Source organism: Urocitellus parryii, chromosome 10 (assembly GCF_045843805.1).
Source record: "Urocitellus parryii isolate mUroPar1 chromosome 10, mUroPar1.hap1, whole genome shotgun sequence".
In the NCBI taxonomy this organism is placed as follows: domain Eukaryota; kingdom Metazoa; phylum Chordata; class Mammalia; order Rodentia; family Sciuridae; genus Urocitellus; species Urocitellus parryii.
The window spans coordinates 74,656,588-74,673,411 of record NC_135540.1 but is presented as its reverse complement, the minus strand read 5'-3'; the positions used below and the strand labels follow the sequence as shown (position 1 = coordinate 74,673,411).

Below are 16,824 nucleotides of genomic sequence, written 5' to 3'. Positions count from 1 at the left end.
AGATTTGAACCAAAATGTATAAAGAATTCTCATCATCCAATAATGAGAAAAAGAACTCTGTCAAAAAATGGACAAATGATTTAAATAGACATTTCACCAAAGACATATGAATGACCAATACCTACTACATAGAAAGATAGTTACATAGAAATATATTCAGGATCACTATCATGGGAGAAAAGTAAATTAAAACCATAGGGTTGATACCACAACATATTCCCTAAAACAGCAAAAGTGAAATCTAACAATATTAAGTTTGTTAAGAATGTGTAAAACTGAAGTTTCTTTTAATACAGTGCTAGTGGAATGGTAAAGCCACTTTAGCAAAAAGTGCTACATTGTTTACAAATTTAAACATTCCTTATGAACTATAAATTCCATCCCTAGGTGTATACCCAAGAGAAGTGAAAGCAGATATCCATGGAAAGACTGACATCTACAGCAGCATTATATAAATGTTTTAGATTTGCTTTTCACAAATAATGAATATTGAGCATCCTTTTATGTGCTTGTTTGCTGTCTGTGTCTTGACATCTTTTTAAATTTAGTTTGCTCATTTTATTGAGTTATGAGAGTTTGTTGTATATTTGAATACCATTCTGGTATGTGTTTTACAAATAATTTGTCCCAGTTTGTGGTTTCTTCTCATTTTTATAACAGTGTCTTTGAAGAGCAGTAATCAATTTTGGTGAAGTCCACTTTGGTAATTTCTTTATGATTTGACCTTTTTAATGTCCTCAGAGACTTCTTTGCCTAACCCAAGATTATAATGACTTTGCCCTAAACTTCTAAAAGTTTTATATATATCATCTTTTTGAGTTAAATTTTGCATATGTTGTGTCTTTTATGTTCCTTGAATTTATTTATTGCATGTGGATATCCAGTTGTTCTAGTACTTTTTGGTGAATAGTTTTTCCCTTCTGCATTGTTACTTGATCATTATTGTCAAAAATCAATTGACTGTATATATGTTTATCAATTTCTAGAATCTCTGTTCTTTTCCATTGAACTATTCTTATATGAATACCCCACTGTTGTGATTAATTTAGTCTTGAATTAGGTTAACATTGAGTCCTCCAATTTTGGTTTCAAAATTTTCTTGGCTTTTCTAGTTTTCTTGCTTTCCTATGTAAATTGTAGAAGCCTTCTTTCAATTTGCAAAAAATAAAAGTCTGCTGTGATTTTAATTAAGTTACATTGAATTTATAGGTAAATATAGTGATAAACAATATATTTATTGTCTATTAATCTATGAACATGGAATATCTCTCCATTACTTAGATCATCTCAATTTCTTTAGTATTTTGTAGTTTGGAGGGTAATCTTTTCCTTTGTTTATTCCCCCCCCCCCTTATTTGTTTGTTTCTAGTGCTAGGGATCAAACTCAGGCCCTTGTACATGTTAGACTGACAGGAGTTCTACTACTGAGTTACCTCACTAGCCCTAGTCATTTTCAAAATACAAATCTTGCACATAATTTGTTAGGTTTCTCCCTATGCATTACTTTTTTTTTTGGGGGGGGGGTGCTATTAGAAATGGTCAGGCAGTCTATCTACCTATGTACCCTTATTAACTGTAGTAGTTTTTATGGGTTTTGGGAGGATAGAATCCTTGGGATTTTCTATATGGACATTGTTGTCTAGAATAGAGAGAGTATTATTTTTCATTTCTTCCATTCCAGTGTGTGTCTTTTGTTTCTTTTTCTTACCTTATCACACTGGCTAGGGCTTCCTAAGTATAATGTTAAAGACCAAAAACATTCAGTCTTCCTTCATTAAATACGTTAGTAATATCAATTTTGAAGAGTGAGGAAGGAGGGACATACAAATATGAGATGGAAATATAAGTCAAAAATAAGTCCAGTGGGGATGAATTGGAATTGAAAGTATCCATGTGAATTCATTTTTAAAAACAGCATATATATCTATAACATATATACACATTTGTCTTATGTATATATATATGCATATATTTTCTAGCTTTGTCCAATGAAAAGTCTAAGAAGCATGGAGCATGCCTAATTTCTAAGTCTTGATCTCTATTATCATTCCCAACTCAAAGTTGGGACCAGAGTTCTCAGAAATAGCTGATTCCAGGCTAGGGCAGGATATTTATTAGGTGAACCAAAATTATTATTTTTTAATGCTAGAAAACAAGATGTTTTTTAAATGATGTGAGCATGTCATAAGAAGCTTGTTTATATTTCCACTATTCTAAATAGGAAAATTTGATCATCAAATAAATATAATAATTAACAGTGAGCTATTAAAAATAGGAATTAATCCACAATTATAATAAACTGCAAAGAAGTAAGTAGAGGAGAATGAAGGGCTCTTGCTTATAAGGAAGTCTAAGTTGTACAGTTGGAAAATCATCATTTTGTAGCTAGCATAAAATAATAAAAACTAGGGAGGGCAAGAATTCTGACAATCCATGGGAGACATGGATCAGAAATGTATTTCCACAGTTATAAAGTATCTCCCCACAGATTCTGTATTATTTAAAAGGCATAAAATAGTGATTATGCACTAGTGAGATCCAAACTAGTGAGATCCGACAATATGGGTAGAGGGTCACAATGTGACTTCTGATATGACACTTTATGAGGACACCTCCTCATCATCTATGTTGTATTATGGCCAAGACTGCATAATCTAAATCTAGTCAGGAGAAAACATCATACAAATAAAAAATCAGAGTGTTCTACTTTAAAAACAAGGTGCTGGGAAGCCTTTGTTCTTCAAATAAGTTAATGTCATAAAAGATGAAGGCTGTGGAAGTATTCCAAATTAAAGGAGGCTTAGGAAAGAGAACCATAAACTACAATGCCTGACCCTGGACTGGATATTATATTAAATGGAGGAAAATGTTGTAAAGGATATTATTGGGACAGTTGAGAAATTGGAATGCAGGCCACAGAGTAGAAAAAATATAACAATCTTAAATTTGCTGAAGTTGATGTCTGTGCTTTATTTATATGAGAGTATCTCTTAAGGAAATGCACATAGAAGCAAAGGACTATGATGTATATAGTTTATCTTCAGTTGGTTCAGGGGAAAAATGTAGGTGTGTATGTGTGTGTGAATGGCAAGACAGTGGAGAGACCCTGTGAACACACATGATAAAGCAAAGGGAATAACTTTAACAACAGGCCAATCTGTGGGTATTTTGTGTTCGTATATAGTATTTGCAACTTTTTTCTAAGGCTTAAATTACTTCCAAGCAAACTATTCAAAACATTTAAAAATATCTGTCCTTTAATTTTAGACTTTCCTTGTTTAAAAAGAGCCTGTTTCTTTGGAACCAGTTTGGAATGAACATTTTTATAATATTTTCCTGTGTGTTGGTGTCATGTCTCTACAAGCCACTCTTTGTTGAATATATCAGCAGTTAGTGGAAAATAAAGAAGTCATTCTGCGAATGGTCAGAATTTAAAACCTCAGGTTTTTGAGAACTGGTTACTTTATTGATTATATTTAGTTTTTGTTAAGTATTATCTGCAATGTCAACTGTAGTCTTTTACCACTTATCTTTTGAAGAAAATTTAGAATGATTATTTTTACTTCCAAAATCCAATTATTGTCCCCTGATTATTTAGATTGTCTTGTTTTATAAACTCAAGAGATTTCTGGTTTGTTTTTTTCCTCTAAGGAAGTAATTATTCTTTTGTTCATTAAAATTTATTGAATGCCTGTTGTACACTAGACCTTTTTCAAGCATTGAAAATGTAGTACCAAACAAAGCAAAGATCTTCATCTCATGGATTTTATATTTTCATGGGAGGACAGATAAACAGCAAAAGTAAAATAAATTAATGTCATTTGGTAACATTGGAGAGAAATCACAAGTGGGTTAGGGTACACTGGGGGCAGACTTGTTGCAATTTAAATCAATTTTAAGTAGAGGGGATTGTAAAGACTTTGCCTAGGAGACATTTGAGGAACCATAAGGAAACAACCATATGAAGCAGTATAGTGATGCATGCAGAAGTCATAAATGCATAGACAAACATGTAGGCAGAAAGAATAGAAGTATAAAGACCCTAAGGCAGTGGTGTGCCTGGCCTGTAAAAGAATAACAAGGTCATTTTGAAATTAGGTCAGAAGCAATGGGAGCCAAATTATGTAGGTTCTTTTATGACCTTAAAAAAAAAAATGGCTTTTACTCTGATTGAAATGAGAAGGCATTGGGAAATGAGGGGAGCAGATGTTGTATTATATGATTTATATAAGGATGTCAGGATAACTCTAGCTGCTTTGATGAGAAGGGACTGCAAAAAGGGAAGAGTAGAAGTTGGAAGGTCAGTTACTCCACTATGATCAAAACCGGAGTAAGCGATGATACAGATTATGGCTAGTTCTGTGTAGGTGGTGAGAAGTGGTGCAATTCTGGATATATTTGATAGCTAGTCAATGGTATTAGCTGATGGGTTAGGGGGAAGGGGGAAGAACTTGTACTTTGGGTGTCAAGGAGAAGAGGAGGAGGAACAAAGAAAGTTGAGAAGGAGTTGCCAGTGATAACTGGATGAAACGAGGAGAACCTGAGAGCCAGGGAAGGAAAAGGTATTGGACATGGTGAATGACATCAATACTGCCCATAGGTCTAGAGAGGTGAGAACTAAGTGGCCTTTGGGTTTAATGATCTGTATGTTGTTGGTCAAGTTTCAGTGGTGCTGTGTGGAGTAAAAGTCTCATTGGAGCATGCTCAGTTTGAATGCAAGTATACTTGAAGGCAGGAAATACGTATTTGTGATGTTTGCCATAAAGAACATGAAAATCATTGACCATCTAGAGGGATGTTTGGGGTTAAAATGTTTTTGTTTGTTGGAGATGTATTTGCCATTGGTTTTGCTTTATCTGAAGGGGGAAGCTGATGCTGTAGGAGGGAAAAGTGGGACTTAACTAGAGCAATGTCCTTGCATAGGAGTAGGGCTATAACATCTATAGCCAAGTGAGAGAGTTAAACTTTGATGTGACCGCTGAAAGTGAAGCAGAGTAGGAGGGTAAAGAGTCACGTAGGTGGGTAGGTATCAGGAGAGATTCTGGAAGTTCTCTTTTGATTACTTACATAGGAATCAAGGTAAGCTTGTAGAATATTCAGGTTTTGACCTTTGATTTCTTCCTGATGCTTTTCATCAGATGATTTGCCAAAAGTCTTGGGAAGCAATAGGAAGGCTATAAAACTATGAATTAAAATTTTCTTTCAGAAAATTAGCATTTGGTTATTGTTTAGTTTGTCTACTTTTTTTTGGTGCTTTTTAAAAAAAATTTATTTTTTTATTTGTTTACTTAGTTACACATGACAGTACAATGACCTTGACATACATTTGTCTACTTTGTATAACTTGGAAAGAGATTAAAAGTCTTTCAAGACTACCTGGGAAATTATTATTTTTTTCCTATTTGATCTTCAGACTCAAGAGTATATTCCTTAGAATTTACCCAACACAATTCCCATGTTAAGTATAAAAAAATTAACTCAAGACATAACTGGACCAAAGAGGTATAGTTAAATTTATAGCCAAGTCTAGACTCCAAGTTTCCGTTCTAATTTCTAAAATCTAGTTTTGAAATTCAGTTCTCATACATATTTGCATACACAGCTAAGCTCACCCTTTTGACAGTGTAACTGATTTATTCAAAAAAAGTATGATGTAAAATGCCAGGGTCAAAATGGGAGCACTCTGTCTAAATTATGACCTTTGTAAAATTTGTTTGAAATTATATGGCATACTGCAATTAGAATGCACTGAAGTAGTTTCATAGCCTTTGCTTTTGTCTGAATTTATATTAAAATGAAAGATTATAAAGCTGGATTGATTATATAATATTTTATATTTCTGGTACCTTAAGATAGCTGTAGATTGCATTATATTAAAAAAAAATGTGTTGAGAAAAACATGGCTACTCTAACTTGCTGTTTCTAATTGTTTGGCTTTTCACATTTCTGTTTCTGCTTCTTTATCTCAACATTTTTCTGTACCAAATAATTCAAAACGGGTAAAATCAGATAATCAATATCTAAAATACTTATAAAATTTCTATGAAACAATAAGCAAAGGGCAAGCAACTCAAGAGGAAAATGAGCAAAAGATATGAATAGGTGTTTCATCGGAGAAGCATGATTTAGACAATAAATATGAAGAAATGCTCATAATTAATAGGAAAGTACAAATTAAGGCCATAATTATATATCATTTTATATCTTAAAATTAAGAAATTCACATTAATATTGGAAAGAATGTGGATGAACATCAGCTACTTGTTGCTGGTGGGATTATAAATTACTAAACACTTTGAGGGAAATAAAAATCAGTATCATTCTGAAAAATTGAACATGCATGAAATCCTTAACTCCTACTTAAGAGAAATTTTGGACATGTGGAACAGGAGACAAGTATCTGAGCTTGGGTAACAAAAATGTCTAAAACAGAAAACAAAACAAAAGCAAGCTCTTGACAAGAGAGTGAATAATTAAAATGTGGCACATTAATGATATTGTATTACTTTGAAGTGACAGTAAACTACATGTAACAACATGGTGAATCTTGGGAACATCATTGAATGGAAATGTCAAATCCTACAAGACAGGAGCTTTTTTATATCATTTTTACAGAATTGCAAATAAGCAAAATAGTTATTGGGATATATAAATATGTGTTATACTTTTTAAAAAATAATGATACACACTAAATATAGGGTAGACATTTCAGAGGGTAGGGGAGATGAGAGTGATGGGCATGGAATCAAGAAGGAACCAATCAGTAGAACAAAGCCAGTAATTCACATTCAGTTCTTGAGTTGAGTAACAGGCACCTAGATTTTCATTTTATATGTTTCTTTGAATTTTATTGTGCTGCAAATAATTATTGTATGGAGCAATCAGTATGTTTAAGAATGAACAAAGCCATACTCAGAAGTCAAAATTTTGGAGATATTTCACCACTTCTTGTTCTTCCACTGCTGCTTGAATTTCTAACAGCATTCAGTATTTCACTGGAGGTATCTTGTTTTAAAGCCGTTCTTCTCTGTGTCTGCCATTTGATAAGTCACACAAGAAAAACTTGTTAGATGTATAATCTAATCAGTGTTTTGGGGAAAATAATTTGGGATTTTTCTTAGAATCTATTCAAGAGGTAGACTTTTAAAGAATACCACCCCCACCTCTAGCTAGATTCCTATAAAATGAAAAACACCCAAAAAGTGAGACAGACATCAAAACTAGATTATCGTTGGATAGGTATTTGAATGATAATTAGCTAATTTTGCCTGAACTATTATAATATGACTAAAGAGATGAAAATGTAGAGCTACATGACAAAAAAACCCAAATATTTGATTAGAAAAGTAGAATATTGTTAAAAATAAACATTTTAGAGTTAGAAGGACCCTGAGAATTAGTTCAGGCTCCTCATTTTTGAATAAAGGAGCACTGAGACCAAAGAAATAATTGACTAAGACCATGAAACTTGTTGAGATCAAAGTTAAGAAAGACTAGAACCTAGATTTGATGATGTATGTGTTAGTGTTTTCATGTTGGAAGGTTAAATCATAAATAAAAGGGGCTGGAGATGTGGCTCAGCGGTAGCGCGCTCGCCTGGCATGCGTGCGGCCCGGATTCGATCCCCAGCACCACATACCAACAAAGATGTTGTGTCCGCCGAGAACTAAAAAATAAATATTAAAAATTCTCTCTCTCTCTCTCTCCTCTCTCACTCTCTCTTAAAAAAAAAAAAAATAGCAAGCCCTGTCACTCTCTCCCCTTCCCCTCCATCACCTCCATCACCTCCATCACCACTTGCTCCATGTCTATATGCCTGTTGTCTGTTCCCGAGACAATATCAGCTCCATGGAACTAGGGACTTTAAAAAAAAAAATCATAAATAAAAGAAACATTTAGATGTTCTTTATTAGGCAAGATAAATAACTTAAGGCTGGAATGTGACCTTTGAGGAGATGATTTTTCTGATTTTAATTTAGAACCAATCAGGTTAACTCTATATTTCATTTATTTGCAGATGCTTGATAAATGCACTTAGACAAATAACATGATTTTTTTTTTCTCTTTCTAAAAAGGAGTCAATATGATCTATCATGTACAAATGAGTTCTGGATTGGAAGTGGTAGAATTGGATTCAGAATCAAGTTCTGTCAATAAGTGTCCATGTTGTCATTAATTCTTTGCACAACTTCTCAAGATCTTGCTTTCCCCACCAGTAAAAGGAAGAAGTTGAATCAGATGGTCTGTAGAGACCAACTTCAAATCACTTTATAATTTTCATGGATTTTTAAGAGCAGATTTTACTTATTTTAAAGTGTTCTTATGGGTTCCATCATTAAAGTAAGGCAAGGAAAGGAGATAGAATCATTTAAAAATGAATGACGCATGGTACTGAGTCAGTTTATATTCTAAGTGTAAACTGGGTTTTCTTTTTCTTTCCTTTATTACAGGTATAGTTGTTCTCCACATCTGCTTCAGGAAGAAAGTGCCTGTCATTCTTATTTCTCCGTGGGTTCATGCCAGCCCAGAACAGAGAATCAGGTGAGATTTAGGACTTTTTTTTTTTTTTTGTCTGTTGAAAAGGGAGCCAGGGACAGTATCAGGATTGTCTTTACTGAATTGTTGAGTGGTACCAAGTTGACTGAACCATGATTCAAAAGACCTGGCTTTCAATCATTCTTTAGCACTAATGGCTAGGTAAACTAGGGAAAGCCACTTTTCCTTTAATGGCTTTTAATTTTCTGCACAAAAAGGGTATGTTAGAATATATTATCATCAGTTTCAATTCTGATTTGAAATCATTATCACTTTTGTTGTAGATACCTGAAGGACAAAATCGTGATTTTAAAGCATCATTTCCTATATCTTTTTCCTGGAAAAATCTAGAGGTACTTCTCAAGTTATGATAGATTAACCCATTGTAATTTGAAAATGTCCTAAGTTGCAACTGTCTTGAAAACACCTGACCTACTGAATTTCATAGCTTAGCACAGTACAGTGTAGAGTGTCAGTTGTTTACTCTTGTAATGGTGGCTAATGGGGAGCTGTGGCTCACTGCCTCTGCCCGGCATCAAGAGAGAGTAGCATATTGCATATCAACAATTGTGGAAAGGGTCAAAGTTCAAAATTTGAAGTAAGGTTTCAGTGAATGTGTATTGCTAAAGTCAAAAAATCATAAGTCTAACTAGCCTAAGTCAGGGACCACCTGTAATTGATTTTGAAGCGCAGGCTTTGAACATCAATCTGTTGTACTGTAATTGAGTGACTAGTTTAAGAGATAAATGACATTGTAAGGCACTTCAGAGTGAAATCAGAGTTTCTCCACTCCTGCTGGCAGTTGAGGTCTGTGTAAGCTGCATGCCTCTGCAGCTGAGAAATGTGTTGTAGCTCCTAATGGTGGATTGCGCCCTCCACTATTGCAGAAGACTCCAGCAACTCACTACCAGTTTCTTCTTTCTGGGTTCTTGACTTGTGAATTCAATTCACAGGATGAGAATGAGTGAGTTTAAGATTAGAATTTATTCAAGTGTAATTAGAAACAGAACTTCCACAGGGTGAGAGGACACCCAACAGGGGACTGAACAGTGATTGCCATTTGGGTGCACTAGTGTAGGGGTTTATATAGCTCTGGGTCAATGCTATTGGTCCAAAGTTATGCTAGTCAGAGTTTGGAAAAGTACCAACACTATTGGTTAGCACTATAGTCCCATTCAGGTCTTCCCCGCTTCTGTATGCCAAAGTGAGCCTGATGGGCTCGGTCACCATGCCCATGCTTGCTGCTCAAGCTCCAGTCTACCTGGGTCACTGCTCCACAGCTCCACACTGCTTCCCTGTGCCTCTTGGCAGTGATTAATGGACTGGCTGCATGGCTCAGTGGCCAGGTAGTTATGTCAAGAGTACTGCAGCAAAACAATTGTCTTAATTTTCGTATTTAACTTTACATTGTGGTTATTGAAAAGTTTATTTTTTATGTGAAGTTATTTATCCTTCCATAATGTTATTTAGCTTTAGAGAGGGCACCTTTTTGACCATGTTAGTTTTGTTGTGATTGCAAATGACCCAGTGAAAATTAGCTTAATCAAAAAGGGGAAGTTATCAGGCTTTTGGGAGTGTTCCAGGAGACACTGAGATCCAAAGACAGAAGTGCACAGGAACTCTGCCAAATTCATTCTATGAGGCCAACATCACCCTGATTCCGAAACCAGACAAAGACACCTCAAAGAAAGAAAACTACAGACCAATATCTCTGATGAACCTAGATGCAAAAATCCTCAATAAAATTCTGGCGAATCGGATACAAAGGCACATCAAAAAAATTGTGCACCATGATCAAGTAGGATTCATCCCTGGGATGCAAGGATGGTCCAATGTACGGAAATCAATAAATGTTATTCACCACATCAATAGACTTAAAGATAAGAACCATATGATCATCTTGATAGACGCAGAAAAAGCATTCGACAAAGTACAGCATCCCTTTATGTTCAAAACATTAGAAAAACTAGGGATAACAGGAACTTTCCTCGACATTGTAAAAGCTATCCATGCTAAGCCTCAGGCTAGCATCATTCTGGAGAAAAATTGAAGGCATTCCCTCTAAAATCTGGAACAAGACAGGGATGCCCTCTATCACCACTTCTATTCAACATAGTTCTCGAAACACTGGCCAGAGCAATTAGACAGACAAAAGAAATTAAAGGCATAAAAATAGGAAAAGAAGAACTTAAATTATCACTATTTGCAGATGACATGATACTATACCTAGAAGACCCAAAAGGGTCTACAAAAAAACTACTAGAACTAATAAATGAATTCAGCAAAGTGGCAGGATATAAAATCAACACACATAAATCAAAGGCATTTCTGTATATCAGCGACAAAACTTCTGAAACAGAAATGAGGAAAAACACTCCATTCACAATATCCTCAAAGAAAATAAGATACTTGGGAATCAACCTAACAAAAGTGGTGAAAGATTTATACAGTGAAAACTACAGAACCCTAAAGAGAGAGATAGAAGAAGATCTTAGAAGATGGAAAAATGTACCCTGTTCATGGATAGGCAGAACTAACATCATCAAAATGGCGATATTACCCAAAGTTCTCTACAGGTTTAATGCGATGCCAATCAAAATCCCAAAGGTATTTCTTGTAGAAATAGATAAACCAATCATGAAATTCATATGGAAAAATAAAAGACCCAGAATAGCAAAAGCAATTCTAAGCAGGAAGTGTGAATCAGGCGGTATAGCAATACCAGAATTCAAACTATATTACAGAGCAGTAGTAACAAAAACAGCATGGTACTGGTACCAAAACAGGCGGGTGGACCAATGGTACAGAATAGAGGACACAGAGACTAATCCACAAAGCTACAACTATCTTATATTTGATAAAGGAGCTAAAAGCATGAAATGGAGGAAGGATAGCATCTTCAACAAATGGTGTTGGGAAAACTGGAAATCCATATGCAACAAAATGAAACTGAATCCCCTCCTCTCGCCATGCACAAAAGTTAACTCAAAGTGGATCAAGGAGCTAGATATCAAATCAGAGACTCAGTGTCTGATAGAAGAAAAAGTTGGCTCCGATCTACATACTGTGGGGTCGGGCTCCAAATTCCTTAATAGGACACCCATAGCACAAGAGTTAATAACAAGAATCAACAAATGGGACTTACTTAAACTGAAAAGTCTTTTCTCAGCAAGAGAAACAATAAGAGAGGTAAATAGGGAGCCTACATCATGGGAACAAATTTTTACTCCTCACACTTCAGATAGAGCCCTAATATCCAGAGTATACAAAGAACTCAAAAAATTAGACAATAAGATAACAAATACCCAATCAACAAATGGGCCAAGGACTTGAACAGACACTTCTCAGAGAAGGACATACAATCAATCAACAAGTACATGAAAAAATGCTCACCATCTCTAGCAGTCAGAGAAATGCAAATCAAAACCACCCTAAGATACCATCTCACTCCAGTAAGATTGGCAGCCATTATGAAGTCAAACAACAACAAGTGCTGGCGAGGATGTGGGGAAAAGGGTACTCTTGTACATTGCTGGTGGGACTGCAAACTGGTGCGGCCAATTTGGAAAGCAGTATGGAGATTCCTGGAAAAGCTGGGAATGGAACCACCATTTGACCCAGCTATTGCCCTTCTCGGACTATTCCCTGAAGACCTTAAAAGAGCGTACTACAGGGATACTGCCACATCGATGTTCATAGCAGCACAATTCACAATTGCTAGACTGTGGAACCAACCCAGATGCCCTTCAATAGATGAATGGATATAAAAAAGTGGCATTTATACACCATGGAGTATTATGCAGCACTAAAAAATGACAAAATCATGGAATTTGCAGGGAAATGGATGGCACTAGAGCAGATTATGCTTAGTGAAGCTAGCCAATCCTAAAAAACAAATACCAAATGTCTTCTTTGATATAATGAGAGCAACTAAGAACAGAGCAGGGAGGAAGAGCAGGTAGAAAAGATTAACATTAAACAGGGACATGAGGTGGGAGGGAAAGGGAGAGAAAAGGGAAATTGCACGGAAATGGAGGGATACCCTCATTGTTATACAAAATTACATATAAGAGGTTGTGAGGGGAATGGGAAAATAAACAAGGAGAGAAATGAATTATAGTAGATGGGGTAGAGAGAGAAGATGGGAGGGGAGGGGAGGGGGGATAGTAGAGGATAGGAAAGGTAGCAGAATACAACAGTTACTAATAGGGCATTATGTAAAAATGTGGATGTGTAACCGATGTGATTCTGCAATCTGTATTTGGGGTAAAAATGGGAGTTCGTAACCCACTTGAATCTAATGTATAAAATATGATATGTCAAGAGCTTTGTAATGTTTTGAACAACCAATAAAAAAAAAAAAAAAAACTAACCAAAGACAGAAGTACAGTGAGGCTGCACAATGGGAACCTGTGACCTAAGCATAGTTAGGTTTCCTGTCAGCTCTGAGCAGGGTGCCTCTTCCGGGCAGGTCCTTATCATTCTTTACCATTTCTTTGGAAACTGGCTATCTTCATGTTTCCAATCTTTGTGATGGGAAGAATAGTAGCCACTACCTTCCAAGCTTTGGGTTTTGCATTCCAGACTTCCCAAGATAGGTCTCTTCTTATATACCCCATCCCAGATTCCCCTGAAGAGACTGACTCCTCAATGAGATGCCCCCAAACAAATCATGGGTCAGAGCAAGATCATTTTAAAATTTTGCATTGGCTCTTTGTTTCAAAATGTGTTCTCTGATAATGATCGGACTTATTCCTACTAAAATGCAGATACCTAATAATAAAGTATAGGAGTACTCCTTTTAGATGTATTTGCATTTAAGTTGGGATCAAAACATGAGTCAAAGCTGTATTTCTCAAACTGAATTCATATTTCTCAAACTGAATGCAAGAAAAGTATTAGAAATTAAAGGGCAGGTTCTTGTGTTTCAGGGAGTGGAGGAAAATAAGAAACCACATTGGTGTGGTTAGAGGTGGGAAACCAATAAAGCTCATAAGGGTTTTGCACTGTCCCTGGCACATAGTAAGAGCAAGGCTTTGTGTTAGCTGCCATTTGTTCCTACAAACATTAACCTTAACCATTTTTACTTCTGAATATTTGAAGGTTGTAATGATGTGTATCTGGAATGATGTGTATCTGTTTAATATAAGGATGTGTATTTAATACAAGGACGTATGCCTGTTACCATTTAGTTATTTTACAACACATTTTATTAATACAGTTTGTTTTTGAAAAAATAGAATCAACTGCATAAAAGGATAGGAGTTTTGAAGCATTGTTTAAATTATTGACTTACCAAGAAAGGGAAAGAAAATAGAAATGGAGGACATAAGTGTTATTTTTGCTATAGATCTTTGGAGACTTGTGCAGTTACTAAATACACTTTTAAAAATTGGGAACAATGCTGGGTGCATTGGTGCCTGCCTGTAATCCCAGTGGCTTGGGAGGTTGAGACAGGAGGATCGCGAGTTCAAAGCCAGCTTCAGCAATGGCGAGGCACTAAGCAACTCAGTGAGACCCTATCTCCAAATAAAATAGAAAATAGGGCTGGGGATGGGGCTCAATGGCTGAGTGCCCCTGAGTTCAATCCCTGCTACTGCCCTGTGCTCCTCTCCTCAAAAAAAGTTGGGAATATTAGCATATCAAGTTGTCATTCTTTTTTTTTTTAAGTAATTTTTTAGTTGTCAATGGACCTTTATTTTATTTATTTATATGTGGTGCTGAGGATGGAACCCAGGGCCTCACGCATGCCAGGCAAGTGCTGTACCACTGAGCCACAAACCCAGCCCCAAGTTATCATTTTCTTTTTAAATTTAATTAACTACTAGCCACTCTGTTTTGTTGTATGTTTTATTTTGTGTTGACATGGGTGAAAGCAGTGGGAGAAGGAATGCTCTTTCTCTTCACAGTCTTGTAAAGGGTGTATCATTTTGGCACTTGTTGTCTATGGTCATGTGAATATTCTTTGTGTGGCCCTCCATTTTATGAAGATTTCTACTTAAAGGCATCTTTATTTGTATCAATATATTTGTAAGATGACTGTGGCTGCTTAGTAGCACCCTAAGACATTTAATATTCTTTTAGAAAAATATCTATGACTAATTAAGAGAAATGTGGAGCTTAGGAGGAAGTCCTACTCATGAACATTTTATCCCAGTTTGGTCAAACAGCAACAATCGCCTGAACATTCTGTGTGTGTGTGTGTGTGTGTGTGTGTACACATGTGGGTGTATGCTTTATGTGAATGAAAAAGAAGGCCACTGCCCTCCTTAAGTGTTTGTAATTAGAAAGTGTTAGACAGTATAAATGATATAGAAGGAAGGTAGGAAATGGGGGAAAAAATCTAAAACATAAGTTCTCAAGCTATTCAGTTAATTCTTTGTATGTATTGAGAAGGACCTCAAAAAGCCTATCCTAAAATCATACTTTAAAAGTACAGATTCAGTATTTTTTGACTGAATGAATAATTTTTGTGGATGTCTGTATGTTTAATTAAAGTGTAAGTTAATAAATTATTTGATTTTGAAACATATAGGGAAAGAAGTACAGATTTCAAATTTTTTCTTTGCTTTTTTTAACATGATCATTTTTGAGTTTTCTTATAAAAATTGGGATATTTTGATGCTTCCCCCTCTAAATAGCAGAAATAATTTATGGTCTTTCTCCCTTCTATACAACTTTATTCCCTTTCTTTTTTCCTATCACATAATTTTTGACCTTTCAAATTGGTTATATTTAGTCTTATTGCATGTTTTGTAGGAAATAAATCATGTATCATGTTTGTTTTTCTCCCTGAATATCTTTAGCTGTTTCTTAATTATTTATAACGGGCCCATGAAATGTTTCAGAGTCCCATAGGAATGAATTCTTTGTACTCAATTCTCAATCAGTTGTGTTTCAAAATTCAAACCTTTTTTAAAAAAAAATTTTTCAGTTGTTGAATGACCTTTGTTTGTTTGTTTGTTTGTTTATATGGGGTGCCGAGGATTGAACCCAGTGCCTCACACAGGCCAGGCAAGCTATCTACCCTGAGCCACAACCACAGCCCTCAAAATAGACGAGTGGATAAAAAAAATGTGGCAGCTATACACAATGGAGTATTATGCAGCACTAAGAAATGACAAAATCATAGAATTTGCAGGGAAATGGATGGCATTAGAGCAGATTATGCTAAGTGAAGCTAGCCAAGCCCTAAAAAACAAATGCCAAATGGCTTCTTTGATATAAAGAGAGCAACTAAGAACAGAACAGTAAGGAAGAGCATGAGGAAAAGACTAACAGTAAACAAAGACGAATGGGGGGAGAGAAAGGGAGAGAGAAGGGAAAGCATATAGAAATGGTAGGAGACCTTCAATGATACACAAAATTATAAGAGGTTATGAGGGGCAAGGGGGAGGGGAAAAAAAGGGAGAGAACTGAACAACAGCAGAAGAGGTAGAGAGGGAAGATGGGAGGGGAGGGGAGGGGGGGAGTAGGGGATAGGAAAGGTAGCAGAATGCAATAGTCACTAATTTGCCATTGTGTAAAATTGTGAGTATGTAACAGATGTGATTCTGCAATTTGTAGTTGGGGTGAAAGCGGGAGTCCAGAACCCAATTGAGTCAATTGTATATATCATGAGCTCTGTAATGTTTTGAACAATCAATAAAAAAATAAATAAATTAAAACTTTTGAGATCAGAATTAAGATTTGGTTTATGTTAAAAATCTTTACCTTCTTCCAACTTCAGTAGATAATCCTGAGGTTTTGCTGTGTCTGGGGATTGGGCTTTCAAAAATAGGGTTTTTGTATTTTAATGTGGTTAGAGATCATATGAGGAAAGCTTTTACAAAATTTTATCAGAAAGCAAGCTGGCTTCGCATGAAAGAATTCCTTGGCCCTATTGTTATGGAGGTTTGCTGTGGACTTAGACTGTCTAGGAGATGAGGTTCTTTAATATGGGCTTGTCTTTATCTCCTGTTTCTTGCATTTTTTTAAAAATGGTTTTCATTTCCTACACCTGTTTAAAAATGATCCTGTTCAGGGACTTTCCTTTTATAATATTATGGATGTGTTTGAAATCCACCTACTTATTATGAATAATAGCTAAATGATAATAAAAATAATTTTAATAGCTGTTAGCATTTACTATTCCTAGGGTTTTATTTAAGCATGTGTTCCATCATTTATTCTTCCTAACAACCCTATGAGATAGATTCTATTATTATTCTAATTTTATTATTTTAGAAACAGTTGGAGAAGAAACTTGCCCAAGGTCACAGGATTAGGAAATAGCAGGGCCAGATTAAA

At 35.5% G+C, this 16,824-nt stretch overlaps 1 protein-coding gene across 1 annotated transcript in view; it reads left to right on the top strand.

Moving 5' to 3' along the window:
• LOC144257169 (uncharacterized) overlaps window positions 1-16,824 on the top strand; it is a 116,519-nt gene that overhangs the window by 21,302 nt on the left and 78,393 nt on the right. Inside the window, exon 3 of the mRNA XM_077803129.1 lies at window positions 8,451-8,541. Within this exon, the coding sequence (XP_077659255.1) occupies window positions 8,451-8,541 (91 nt within the window). The remainder of the gene's footprint in view (window positions 1-8,450; window positions 8,542-16,824) is intronic.